The 14486-nt window shown below is 50.8% G+C and overlaps 1 protein-coding gene across 1 annotated transcript in view; it reads left to right on the top strand.

The window, feature by feature from the left end:
* Positions 1-13527, top strand: part of LOC103749687 (probable palmitoyltransferase ZDHHC11) — a 23639-nt gene extending 10112 nt beyond the window's left edge. Inside the window, exons 4-8 of the mRNA XM_029555760.1 lie at positions 3828-4006; positions 4742-4843; positions 6391-6515; positions 8410-8565; positions 13343-13527. Of these exons, the coding sequence (XP_029411620.1) occupies positions 3828-4006; positions 4742-4843; positions 6391-6515; positions 8410-8565; positions 13343-13527 (747 nt within the window). The remainder of the gene's footprint in view (positions 1-3827; positions 4007-4741; positions 4844-6390; positions 6516-8409; positions 8566-13342) is intronic.
* Positions 13528-14486: the final 959 nt, after the last annotated feature.

The raw sequence follows: 14486 nt of genomic DNA, 5'->3' as shown, positions 1-14486 counted from the left end.
TGGGCTCCCTGATGAACTGTGACCTGGGAGATGTAAGCTGAATAAACCCTTTCCTCCCCAAGTTGGTAGTGGTCAGAGTGTTTTGTCACGGCAATGAAGAACAAACTAAGTCAGTTCCTTAGCCCATCTTTTAACTGGGTTACTTCCTGTCTTGATTCTCTGTTTTTTGAGTTCGTTATATATTCTGGATGTTAAACCTCTGTCAGATGTGTTGCTGGTGAAGATTTTCTCCCATTCTGTGGGTTTTCTGTTCACTTCCCTGGTTGCCTCCTTTGATGTACAGAAGCTTTTTAGTTTAATGAGGTTCCATTTGTTGAGTCTTGCCCTTGTTTCCTGAGCACTTGATGTCGGGTTTAGAAAATCCTTTCCTACACCTACATCTTGTAGGTTATTGCCAATGTTTTCTTCTAACAGTTTCAGAGTTTCACGCTTTGATCCATTTGGAATTGACTTTTGTGCAAGGTGACATTTCTCATTTTTATAAGGTCTGTGACCACATTGGATCAGCTTTTCCCCAGTGACCTCATTTACTTTGATCATTTATGATGATCCTATTTGCAGGTAAGGTCCTTTGCCATTCTGGGGAAAGGACATATGTGTGGGAGACTATGTAGGCATTGCCTTATAACCACTGGTTTCTTCTTTTGATCTCTAACCTGGCCCTGTTTGGCCCTGGATCTTTCCTGCTGAACACCCGAACATCGGCTTTCCCTTCCTTCCAGAGCCCTGCCTCATCCTTCCTTGGAGGTTCAGCCCCCAGTTGGGGGTTGGGGCAGCTTCTCTAGTTGTTGGGGCAGATTACCTCGGGAACCCTATTTTCCAGCCTATCCCCAGCCTGGTTACACTTAAACATCAGGGTGCAGCCTGCAGTTCTTGGTGCTATACCTTGGTCCCTAGAGGGCGCCAGAGTTCTTTGACACCAGCAAGAAGCCAGGTGGGGCTGGGTGTGACCTAAGGACCCAGGTTGGGAGAAGGGCAAAGGCTTGCTGTGGAGAGAACCTGAGGGAACCAGAGGCTTCTGAGCCTCGAGAAGGGTCTACCGTGCTGGTGGCCGTGAAGGTCCTGTCCCCAGGGGGATGGCACTTGCATCTCGTTGCCAAGGAAACAGACCACAGTTTAGCAAATAAGGTCCCTGTGCAATATCACATCTATTCAGCCACAGAAACCTGTTCTAGTGTCCTGTGTTGTGCCAAGGCAATGTGAACTGGGGGATGGGGCCAATAAGACGGTGTCTTCCGCCGCTGTTGCAGCTTTGAGTCTGAGCCTCTTAGCTCAGCCACAGAATTTGCCCTGGAGGATCCATGAGCTGCAACAGGACCAGAATGTTGGCTGCCTAGCCTTGGCCTCCCCTCTTCCTGCGGAAACAGGACAAGGGAGAGGTCATCAGTGCTGAGGAGGCTGAGGAGGGTGGTGTTCTAGGCTGGCGCCCTTCCGCTGTTTGTTTACTAAACACAGATTGTTGCTAGGGAATGTTCTAGCCAGCTGCAGTTCTCACAGGCTCCCAGATGGAAACTTCCAGAGGGAGTTGGAGGGAAGCCTCACCCTGCTGCTTTCACCTTTTGCTATGCACTGAGACAAGGCACATGTGAAGAGGGGTAGAGACCGAGGAAGTTTCTATTCTGGGCTCTCTCTTGGGAGTGTCACCCAGTGTGTGGTGGGTAGTGGCCGACCAGGTCATTTGGGACAAAATGTAGTACAGTAAGTTCACTGGCATAGCTCCTGTGGGTGACAGGGATGTCCATGTGAGGTGCTGAACTTGCTGGTGAAGTGTCGCTGGACAAACTTACATAGAAGGACATAGTGAAATACATCGCTAAACTTTGTTTCACGTGGGAGAAGTGCATGTCCCAGAAGGGGTTCTATGTTCTAGGTGGAGGTTCTATGTGAGATCTTGGGGTCCCCATGGAATCAGAGCCCTTTTGTTCTAAGTAGACGTTTTTAGGGTAACCTCCTGATATTCCACATGCAGATTGGGGGCTGGCTCTCTTCTAGGGCAGATTTGGGTTCAAGAGAGCCCTGAGATCCTACTTTGCAGCCATAGTCTCCCCATGATGGGCCTGTGTTCTCGGAGTCCCCAGCAGTGGTCTCGTGTGTGAGAAGAGTGTAGATGCTAGAGGTCTGGAGAGGATGTCACAGGGTGTGGTCACAGAGATCCCACTCTTCCTTGGCCTCACTTGGTCCTCAGGAGACCTCTTGGGCTCCCCACCTGCCCACCGGTTTCCAATTAGAGCTACTCTAGTGCCATAGGGGAAGAGGCAGGCCCTAGGCCATGTAAGATTTCCTGCCCCGACTGTGTCCTCAGCCCTCACCCATCAATGTCCTAGGCTCTGGACATGCTTCCCATGCCTCACCAAGCAAGCAGGTAGTGTGTCAGTCCTCAACTCAGCCTAAGGGAGGAGCACCAGCTGCTGGGCTCTCTTGGTCATGGTAGTATCACCAGCTATGAGTGGCCACTGACCCACACCACAGCTGCAATCTGTTCTGCACAGAGCAGGTGGTACTGGCCCTGCCCCAACACCATGGAGTGTCTATAGGAAGGGCCTCCCTGATGTGGTGTAGGTGAGTCCCCTGGGGCCTGGCTGGCACTCTTCCATCTCTGCACACACCGTCCAGTCCCTTGTGTCACATGTTTGCTTAGCCCTGCATCAGTTCCCACTCTGGTCCTCCTGGTATCTGCCTTGCTCCTTCCTACCTTGCTCATGGTCACCTCTGTGTGCCCTGACTCTGCTTCCCAATTCTGTCCTGGGTTAGAACCCGGGGCCCTGGCCAGCTCATGCCGGAAGACAGGCCTGTCCCAGGGTTTGGATCAGTATTAATGCCTCTTACAGGCGTATCTTGCATTACTGTTTCTTTGGGACCCTCTTTAGGGCCTCCTGCAACTTGTCTGCACAAAGCCCAGCCTTACGTATGCAGGGTGGCTCTGGACAGTCTGGGCACTGCAAGCCAGGTGGAGAAGGGGCTTCTTGTTGGTCAACTACCCTCATCAGTCCTAGTAAATCTCTTCAGAGCCTCTCGCTTGTGCCCTTGGCCTTTGTCTTGCTTGGGCAGAGGGTGACTTAGCCTGTGCTGCACGGGGCCCTATTAGAGATGCTACGAATGCTAACCACCAGGCCCAGAGGCAGGACAGGGAAGGGGAGTCCCTATGATCTGTACCCCCTTCTATATATATTTTTCTGGGGGGAGGAGGAAGGATGGAGGGGACTTGGAGCCCTGAGTTTACCTCTAGCACTTTCAGGAACACCTCCTTCTCTTGATCAGGGGACAAAGACCTTCTTACCATGACCAGATAGACCTTAGCTGTACTAAGTCCAGGGGTGCCTGAGTCTGGTGATCCCTGAAGGTAGGGCCTCAACTCAGGCTGAGTTTGGTGGTACTGCATCCCCAATGCTCAGTTTTCATGTTTCTGGTGAATAAAAGTTTCCTCTGTGTTGTAGCCCACAGTATTTATCCTGTCAACAGGACCCACACACCCTGGCCTTGGCCCACTTGCCTGCACCCAAGGCCTCTCCCACCTGGGAAGCACCCACGACCAGGTGGACCACTGTGGCCATCATTCCCAGGTATAAAGCTCTCTTTTACATAGCTCTGCCTTGTATCCAATCATCCAAGGCATTTTGGAGTCTTGTATACCCTGTGGTCAGTGGCTGGCTAGCCTGGCTGAGTCTCTGGAAGTATCACCATAGGATCTGTTTGGGGGTTACAGCTGCCAACAGCAATGACTAAGGGTCCCAAGGTCTGTCCTTAGCCCTTGCTACAGTCTGTCTCCCTAGGAGACACCTTGTATCATGTCAGCTAGGCCCAGGGCAGTGTGTTCCTTGACACCCCAGGTGATGGGTGTGCTGTTTACGTTCCACCTCATCATGCACTTGATTGCAATTACCATCGATCCAGCTGACACCAACGTCCGACTCAAGAAGGACTACTCAGAGCCTGTGCCGACCTTCGACAGGTCCAAACATGCACACGTGATCCAGAACCAGTATTGCCACCTGTGTGAGGTTACTGTGTGAGTGTCTGTGCTGAACTGTGAGTCATGGTCACTTTCAGGGCCTTGGGTACAGAGCACTTACTAGCCCCCGAGCCCCACATAGTGGTCCAACTGAGCCTGCTGGGGCTGTGACAGCACTGGCCCTGCATGGCACTCTCTGGATGATACATTTATGTCCTCACAGCCTCTGAAGAGGCCACACTGGGCTATCCTATCCCACAGGCTGAAGGTCCTGCCTTCTGGTACCCTGTATTTCACTTACTTGGTATTAAGAGCTAAAGCCTGAGGCTATTCACTCTCAGGGGCTCTTACACACACAGGCCCGGCCTTGTTGGGGGAGGACAAGTGTCCTTTCCTTGTGGTTTTCCTGAAAGGCCCCACATCCCTAACCGTGGAGGAGGAAAGGTGATTTCAGCCGATGCCCAGTGGGGTCCTAGGTCTCCAGGGCCTGGAGCATGCTGAGTTAGCTCTAGGAAGGCTCTGTGGGCACATGGTGAGCTCCCAGTCTCAGGCTCCTAGACAGGCCTTCCAGGCTCCTGCCTAGCACCCAAGCCTGCCCGCAAGAAAGTCCAGGATCCACTTCCAACGGGCACAGGCTCATCCCTCTTCCCGATGGCCTTTTCTACACTTCAGACCTCTAGTTCCCCCCCTCCATTTCCAGGTGGAAGCCTCAGCCTACCATTTAATGCTAGACACCAAGTTCCCATGGTGCACTTGGGGCTAGCAGGTTGTTCCTCCCAATTTCTCTCCCAGGAGCAAGAAAGCCAGACACTGCAGCTCCTGCAACAAGTGCGTCTCTGGCTTCGACCACCACTGCAAGTGGCTGAACAACTGTGTGGGCAGCAGAAACTATCAGTGAGGAAACAGGGTCAAGGCTATGATTGAGGGGAGGGATCTGTGGCCTGGAACTCATGGGTGACAGGTGATAAAGTGGCTGTGGACCTGGGGAACAGCAGAGAGAAAGGATGATCTTTGGGCCGTGTTTGTTCCTAACCACAGCAGAGTGCCTGTGTATTGCTTGTTCTGACACATCTGGTGGAGCTATCCCTGAATGTATGGGTCAAGTTCACATTCAAAAGCCCATTGCTAGAGATATCACCATGGATGGCAGGTCATAGGCTAGCTAAGCCTCCCGAACTCACTGTCTTGAGTCCACCTGCCTTGTCAATGCTGTGGCCACCACCCAAGAGCAGTGACCAGATTCTGAAGCACAGGTGTAAGCATCTAGGCTACTCTAAGGTATTAACCTGGTCATGAGCACAGAGTCTAGAGGGCTCTTGGGACACCAGGTCAGAGTCCAGATTGTTCATCAACCCTGGGGATCCTGAAGATGGACAGGAAGGATATAGCAGACCACCACCTCTGTCCTGACAGTACCTTGGGTCATGAGGTTCTTACTGTATATTCAGGAGGTACCTGTATAGGTTTGGCCCCATCCCTATTGAGTGTTTAAGCTTGCAGAATGCATTCAGTGCCATGGGGCAGCCCAATGTGGCCTGTGGGAGATGTGTCACCACGGTGCTGGCAGTGGCGGGAACAGCTGGGAAGCTCTGGCCCACTACCCCCTTTCCCACTGGCTGGTCACAGAAAAGCATCACTTTCCTCAGTCTGCCAGGCATGTTGGGGCAGGTAAGGGTGTGGCCTACCCATGAGTGGGAAGAGGGCAGGGAGAGCTGCTGCCTCAGGAGAAGGTACACTTGCATTGAGACATGGCCTCTCTGTGGGGAAGGTGGAGTTAGAGGAAGAGCAGAGTGCTGGGGGCTGTCCACTCTCACTGGGTGGCAGTGGGTCTTAGCATCTGTACTTTATCCCCCTCTGCCCCTTCATTCTCTAGGGCATGAGAAACCTTGGGGATGGCATTCTGATGTAATTTGGACCCCACATTTTAACAGAAGCCCAGAAGAGTACCCCATGCTTCACAGTACTAAGAAAAGGGGTGCCACATGGGTCCTGCAGAATGGGTATAATAAATTCTGGAGGAAGCTGGCACAGTACACGGGAAGGGGGTGAAGGAAAGACTGACTCCTGAGCAAGCCAACTATGATCAGGGAATGCTTGTTGGAAGAAGTTCTGCCCCATTGACAGGCTCTGCTGTCTTGAGAGCTGAACTTTCCCACTAAGTAAGAATGGAATTCCTCTTCAGACAGTAGGATGGAAGAATGTGAGGGTTCAGGAAGGAGGCCATGGGGAGCATAGGGCACGACCACTATGTACTGGGGATATGTGAAAGACACAGAGCGTGAGAAGGAAGTGCTAAGCCAACTCCAGCGGATGCTGAGATCTGCACTCCCATGAGCGTACCCATACCAGGCCTGTGCTGACCTCATGGCCTGGCTGGGTGTTGGTCTGACCTGGCCCTGTGTTCCCTTATCTCTGAGTGTAATTCTGCTCCTCCCATGCAGCTTCTTCTTTGGCTCCGTGATCTCAGCTACAGCTGGCCTTCTTGGCATTGTGTTTATCTTGTTGTACGTCTTCATCCAGTACTTTGTCAACCCCGACGAGCTCCGCACAGACCACCTGTATAAAGGTACCTTGATGCTTCTCAGTGACCATCTTCCTGGTCCCCCAGCCTCACCTTCCTGTTGGGTCTCCATCACCCTCCAGCCATCTATGTCGCCTTACCCTCCAGCTGGCATGGCCTCCTCTGAGGTCTAGCTTTCAGGGATGAGAGTGATGTGTATGTGCCCTGACCCTACTGTCCCTCCAGTCAGTCTTGAGCACCCAGACAGTGGACCTCATGTCAGTGTGGTGTAGAGAATACAGAAGTCTGTCTTGTATGAGGCAACTGCCAAGGGGAAGCTCAATACACTCTGACAAAACAAGTTCGGGAGCTCAGATCATTGGCACACATGTCTGCACTGAGCAAGAGGGAAAGACAACGGATGTGGCCTCCAAGATGTGCTCAAGTCCTGACCCAGACCTGGGATGGCATATTATTTGGAAAAAGGGTCTTTGTGGATGTGGTTAGAGATTCTGAAGTGAGGAGCATATCCTGGGGCACCCAGGTACCCAACTACAATGTCAGGTTTCCCCAGGAGAAACAAAAGGAAGGACAGACACACAGAGGCCACATGGAGGCAGAGGCAGAGGCTGGGTGATACATTACAAACCCGGGAGGGCCTGTGGTACCCAGAGCAGGAAGAGGCAGGACGGACCCTCCCCCCGGAGCCTCAGAGGAAGAACACTTCTGCCCACTCTGTGATTTTTAAGCTTGTTGCCTACAGATGTGAGCGACTGTCTATTGTCTAAGTTCCATAATTTTATGGTCATTTGTCATGACAGCCCAGGACATTGATCCAGGCAACTGAAGTGGGAAGCTCCTTTGCTGGTCATCCTGTAGGGCAGGGGAAGCTACCCCATCTCTACTCCAGGTTTTACAGACATCTTCCCAAACCCCGCAGCAGGAGAGGATAGGACCTGAATGCCACTTACCCTAGGGTATCTCTGGAACTAACATGACAGAATGTTCTTTTAAGAAAAAGCTTTGTTCCATGTGGAAGGCCCTCAGCTCCTGTATCCCCTGAAACCACTCAGGGCTTCTTGGTCCTCCTGAGTACCAAGTTACTACAATGTCTTCTTAGTAACATGACATCTTCCTAAACAATCACCATGCTAAGCAAGCACAGGAAGGGAAGAAGGAGGCCTCATGAATGTGGTGGTGACATGGCTAGGTCCACTGACTATGATGTCAAATGCGATGCAGGTTAGCATGTCACATCTCTCTTGGGAGTACACTGGTTCTACATGGCTTCCTGTGGTTCTTTGAGTTTAGGTGAAAGCCACTTCCTGGCTTGCTGTTCCAGAGGATCGCACAAGGTCTATGCCCTGGCTCAACATCTCACAGACTGGAGTTCATCACGCCATCACTGATTAAGGGTCATTTATGAGCTGGCATCCCACAGAAGCGTGTGATACATCCTTCTCAGGTGGCACACGTAGGAGCCCATTCTAGAAACAGCCAAGCCATTTCTAGAATATGCTGTGGGGTGAGATGTTTGAGCTACCATGTGACCCAAGAAATCCCTTACCCCTGGTCTTGGGTTTGAGGGCCATGGTGGGCCGTGACCAAGAAATGCACCAGTAGGCCTGACCTTCATGACGTCCATGAGGTGGCTGGTCTGACATACAAGGCCATAGCTTCAGAGAAGGGCAGGTGATGGGAGGAGAGGGCTGGTCTGCACTCTAGTATTTAGGCACTTCTTCAAGCATCATCTTGAACTCATAAAGTGGGGTTAACAGTGCCAGCTATAGCCAGTAGGGCCAGAGGGCCCACAGTAGAGCAGGGTAAATGTTGGGCTGGGAGGCATCTCTTGCCTGGCTGTCCTCACTCACCCTGGAAAGCTCTGTCCCTCTGTTCATCTGATCACAGGCGCTGCTTATGTGGGTAGGTGCTGGATGGATGTGTCTCTCTGTCTCCACAGACATCAGCTCTGAGAACGTATGGCTGCTGTTCCTTCCCTTGTGGCCTGTGCGAGTGAAGACCCCCATGGTTCTTTCTATCGATGTGGTGGTACTGCTGCTGGCCATTACCAGCTTCGTGCTGCTTGGGCACCTGCTCATCTTCCACCTGTATCTGAGTACGTACCTACCCCAGCCCTGCCCCTTGAGCTCACCTCTCCTCAGGCAGACAGTGCTTTGAGCAGCCTTTCCAGAAATGAGTTCCTGTACCATAAGAAGGTCAGCAAGTCCAGCAAGGAACTAAGCTCATCTTCCAAGGCCTGCAAGAAAGCACCAGAGAGACTAAAATAGTCAGAGGGACTAGTACTATCAGGCAAGAACAGGACATTACGAAAATGGCACAGATGATGTAGGAAAGTACTAGGTTGAAGTTGTAACAATGAAAATTAAGCTGGATGGACAGGTTTCCCCCACCCAAACAGAGCCAAAGGGAGAGTTTACACCCACAAATGTGTGCCAGGTACCTGGTCCTGCTGTTGAGTAGGAGAGGGGATCCTCTGCCTGAGAAAGCCTTTCTGTGGAAGTTAGAGCTGCCTCCTGTGCACATTGCTTCTGCTATGGGACGCTGGCCACAATGCCTCTTCGGTCTCTGGGAGTTGCGGGCCTGGGCTTGAGAGCAGTGGGCCACTCCTACGGCAATGGTTTCCTGAAGCCCGACTTAGCCTCACCTCAAGGAGGGTGGAAGCCAGGTGAGGCTCTGTATAAACCCTACCCATGGTTGTGGTGACAGTGCTCAGCAGAGATCCGCTCTCCCCCTGTGGAAAGGCCCCACTCATGACCAGGGATTCGCATCACCACGAACATACAAGTGTACTTCTTAACCTACATTCCTGACCTCAGCATTATGATTTCTCCTGTCTTGCTTGAGGTTTGGGCTTTTTTTTTGTACAGTGAAAAACCATTGGATTAAATCTTGTGGGTGCAATTCAAAGTTATATTTTCAGATTTTTGTTAGAAATGACCCATTCAGCTCCTATACTATGTAGAGTGGGATAAAATCAGGTCTCAGACCTAACTCAGCTGTCTGTCTCAAGAGAATACCATGTGCTGCTTCATCAGGCTTAAGGCTGGAGGGGCACCTCACAGTCTCTGTGACTCTGACAATGAGTCACCCTGTAGGTCATCTTTAAAACTCCACTACTTTTATAATCAGGAATTAAAAAAATCATTAATTTCCAAGATTATCTAGAAATTTCTCTCATGTCTAAATGTATTCAGATTTATCAATAGTACCGTCTTTCCAGGCACCTGACTGCGAGTGGAGTGCATTGCCCCCTTTCTCCAGACATTTCACTCTGTTAGGGGAGCAGCTGGGACCATACCCAGTGTTCTTTACAGGACCTACAGCTACAGGCCCTGCAGATGAATAGGGCTCCCACTGCCTGGGCGCACTGCCTCGGTGGTAATGGCCTTTTCTTTCCGCTCCATAGTAAGGACTTTGTTCTCACCATTAGCCAGCTTTATCGGGGGCAGTCCTGAGTATGAGGTGTGGAGGTGCCCATGTTCTGATGGGGAACAACAGTAATGAGGCATGTTATATAGACAGCACTTTCCTGGGCTAGAGGAAGAAGCTGGGCATATGTCGGTGTGGGATGGGCAGAGAGCCCACGGTGAGGTCTAAGGGTGCTTAACCCGGACTGGTGAGCACCGCGAGATGCTGGCTTTTTCCTGCAGAATGCCCCTGGGAGGGAGTGTGGCCCCTGGGATATGCCAGACTATATCTAGTCCCACCGGTGCCATATGTGAGACACTCAGCAGCAAGGGCCCAGGATCTGGCAGCTGTCTCTGTCTATCCCCATTCACATAGAAACTCGTAACACCAGGCTCCAGGACCACACAGCCTACACATGAAACAGCCCAGGCTGAAGCTGTAGAGCCTGACATTTGTACCATTCTTACTCCTGAATCCAACACCCCCAGGAGGCCAAACAGGCTGGGTACATTCCCTGCCACCTACCCAGACTGAAGAACAGCCCAGGGACATCCTGATAGCAATGTCTTAAATCTTCCTGGAGCTCAAAGATTCACCCAGGACTGTTGGAGGCCCCAGATGTGACATGCCACATCCTGGTGTCAGGGGTATGTTGTATTGTTGGCATTCATAGAACCAAACCCAATACATGATCCCTATATATCCTGAGGAATGCTGGTTCCAAGAGTCAGTTGGGATGCCAGTCTACCACACCTGCCCTTTAAAACCAGAGGCAAAGACACAAACCCATCACAGCAGCCTCTGTCAGGACCAGAGCTGCAGAAGCCTGGGCTCCATGTAGATAACACTCACAGAGGTGGGGTAGGTGCAGTGCAGAAGGCCTTGATAGTTCTCTAAGGCCCAAGCGCTGGGCCCACATGCCCACCTGGACACACATTGAAAGGAAGGCCTGATTCAACTACCAGGACAGTTAGGGCTGCAGGATGGCTTCCTCGCCTCGATTTCCTCCTCTTCTTGAAAGCACTACCCAGATTTGTGGTGTAGGTGACTTAGCACCACTGGGTTTTGGTCCCAAGATCCTTGATGCTAGACATGGCTTGTTCATGGTGCTCAAGGTCATCCAGCCTCTCGGGAAAGAGTCATATGTTGGCATCTCGGCAAGGAGAAGGTAGCAGAGGTCAGAGAGTACTGGTCCACCCTCATTCTGTGGAATAGTGACATCCAAGAGCTCTCAGTGAGCCTCTTCTTCCCAGAACAGTGACCAGGACTCATTTTCATCTCTCTTACACAAAAGCTTAGCTATGGTGGTTCACAGCCATAGTGATTCCACTAGTGAGTTTCTCTGAAGCCAGTGGTCAGTGAATTGTCTGGGAATGTGTAGGGGATGACCAAAGATCTAGACCATTGCTCTTGGAGCTGCTGAGCTGAGCTGGCTCCTTTGCCCTTGGTGAGCTACAGAATGCCTGCACTGTTGCACATGTAGCAAGTAGGGTGTTCACACATGTGGCAAGGAGGGAGCTCACAGAGAGCCAAGGTATCTTACAGCTTGCGGCATGCCACCCTCCCCTCTGGAGCTTTGGAGAGAAGGTGGTACTGGGTGGGGCCTGCTGTGCCATGAGATTATTTCCAGCCCGGCATGTCTTTGGTGAGCCAGGGTTATATACAGAACTGGGACCTGAAGTCCTAGTGGACTTCGACACTGTCTGAGTGTACTGCGCAGGTAATACCAGCAGTTGTTCATCAAACCTTGGAGGACAAGCCAGGGAGGCAACCAGCTGCCCAGAGCTGTTGTCAGCATGGTCTCTTGTGGCACTCAGGATGAGCTGACAGGGCTGAGAGCAGGATGAGGTAGGACCCATGGCAGCTGCAGCAGGAGTTGTGCTTAAGGACAGGGCTGTTCTCTGTGAGGAGTTTGGAAAATGTCCCTCTGAGAGGGAGGAACTGGAGTCAGGCTGAGCATATTGAGTTTTGGGCAATTGGACATCAAATACTTCCAGGACAAACTTGACATATTGGTTGTTATGTAAGAGCAAGACTGCTCCAAACTGTAGCTCTCCCTCTGTCATCTCGCTCTGATCCTTGCTATGCAGACGGTGGAGTGATTCACGGTGACCAGCCTCATGGAAGGAGCACAAGAGCAGTGGGGAGGGAAGTTCAGTTTTGTGCCCTGGCCATGAAGAAGGCTCACTGGGAGCTTCCTCTGTTGGTCTAGCCCACACTCATGGACTGGACCTCCAGCTGTGAGCACCCATATGAACTGCCATAAGCCTGTCAGGAACTGCCTACCCTCAGGCTGTACTTTGAAGATGGGCTGGAGGTTCCAGGGCCCAACCCCTAGCTGAAGTGTCCACTATGGAGGGACAAGCAAAGGTGTATTCATGCCGAGGGAGGAGCAACAAGTTGGATTCAGTGGAGACAGGGAAGGATCCGCATACTGCCAGAGCTGGCTGGTGGTACTTTCTCATACCAAAGGATGGCACTCAGCACTGGGCATGTTCATCATCAGGCTTGGATGACATTTGTACAAACCCAGGAGAAAGGAATATTTAACTATAGTGTAAGCAAGTGCAAGCCCATAGTCTTGGCCTGACATGGGTGCTGGGAGCTGGGGAGGTTGGATCACAGCCAGGTAGATCTAGGGAGATGCGTCACTCCAACATCACAAAGCCATATCCTGCAGGACCTCTGGGGAGGGGGTGGCCCATCCCATCTGCTTCTTGAGCTGCAAATAGGGATGTAGGTGGCCCTGTAGCTCCCCAGAAATACTTGCAAGCCACCTCCTCCCATGTGTGTTGGTTTTGAAGAGAAATCAGAGCAAGGCCCCTCTCCAGAAGCATACGGCTGGATAGGCAACAGCTTTTCTATACCAATACTGCTCGTTTCTCAAACGCCTCAGATTTTCTTGTAATAGCCTAAATTTCTTCAGTTGTGTGTAGTTGCCAAAGTCTCAGGTTGGGCTGGAATTGCTTGCCATGCCCCATGTTTTGTTGGTGGCCCTGTGTGTTCTGAACAAGAACACCTGGGAAAGAGAGACAGCCTGTTGGGTTAGCCTAGGGCTGCAACACTCCTGTCCAGGAGGACTTCCCTATGCCCCTAAGTGGCCCTGCAGACAATAGATTGCCCGAACCTTCAGTCATGGAGGACTTTCCTGAGCTTCCCCTGGCTTCCTGCAGCCATCCCAGGGGGATCTGGAGCACTGTCTCATGTTGCAAGGGGCAGGGACCCATGAGAACTGCCATGTGCAGCCCTCTCTAGTGCTGGCTTGCCTTGGGTAACAAGAATGGTTTCTGTCCCTTGTAAAATGCACAGAGCACTGTTTGCCTGGCCTGTTGTACCTGGTCCTCATCCTGACTCCAGGACATAGGGCAGTCACTTGCTGTCAGGGTGGACTGCATATGGGGTACTCTATGACACTGGGCATGGATGCTGGGTGACCCTGTCTCTTCCTACCCTTCCCTTTCCAGTTTGCAAGAACAAGAGCACATTTGACTACATGATGCAGACCCGTGTCCCCCCACAACCAGCAGAGAAGAAAGAGCTACCTCTGAAGAATAGGGGGAACATTTCTCAGGTATTCCTGTTCCTCTATGTCATATCCATCAAAGGCTGGAGTCACTGTGTGGACTCACCCTACACAGGGACCTCTTAGCTGTGCCCTGTACTTCATTGTTGATACTGTAGGAACTCACTGGGAGTGCGTGGTATGTTGAGTGTGCACATATGGTACTTAGTGTGTGTCTGTGTTGTGCATACAACGTGTGGCATATAGTGTGTGTATCTGTGTATATACAGTGTGTGGTATATAATACATATATGCAGTGTGTTCATACATGGTGTGTGGTATGTCTTTGTATATGGTATATAAGGTATATATGTCAGTGTGTGATATGTGTCTGTGTATGGTGTGTAATGTGTTTATGTATGTGATATGACATTTATATGTATATGATATATGATATGTCTTTGTGCACATATGGTACTTAGTGTATGTCTGTGTTGTGCATACAACATGTGTGGTGTATAGTGTGTGTATCTGTGTATATATAGTGTGTGGTATATAATACATATATGCAGTGTGTCTGTGCGGTGTGGGGTGTGTATGTCTGTGTGATGTATGTGGTATATGATGTGTGGTATATGGTATGTCTGTACAATGTGTCTATGTGGTATGTTGCAAATTATGTCCATGTAGTGTGTGATGTATGTGGTGTATGGTGTACATGGTATATTGTATGTAGTATGCTTGTATGGTGTATATGCAGTGTGTGTTTTGTGTGGTATGTCTGTATGGTGTGTGATGTATTTGGTATATGGTGTGTAGTATATTTATATCATGTGTAGTATATGTATTATGTGCTGTGTTGGTGGTGTGTCTGTGCAGTGTGTGATGTATAAAATATAAGATACATGGTTTGTGGTATGTGATATTCTGCGGTATGTGATGTATGTGGTGTATGGTGGGTATATGGTGTGTTGTATGTATTGTGTCTGTGTAGTATATGATGTGTGGTGCGTCTGTGTGGTGTGTGTGATGTGGCTGTATAGTGTGTGGTGCAGCACCTCTGTGTCCCTTCCTTATAGGACAGGCCAACAGAGCTGACAGGGTCA

Source organism: Nannospalax galili, unplaced genomic scaffold, assembly GCF_000622305.1.
Source record: "Nannospalax galili isolate Female #2095 unplaced genomic scaffold, S.galili_v1.0 scaffold1146, whole genome shotgun sequence".
In the NCBI taxonomy this organism is placed as follows: domain Eukaryota; kingdom Metazoa; phylum Chordata; class Mammalia; order Rodentia; family Spalacidae; genus Nannospalax; species Nannospalax galili.
This window is presented reverse-complemented; position numbering and strand designations above follow the sequence as displayed.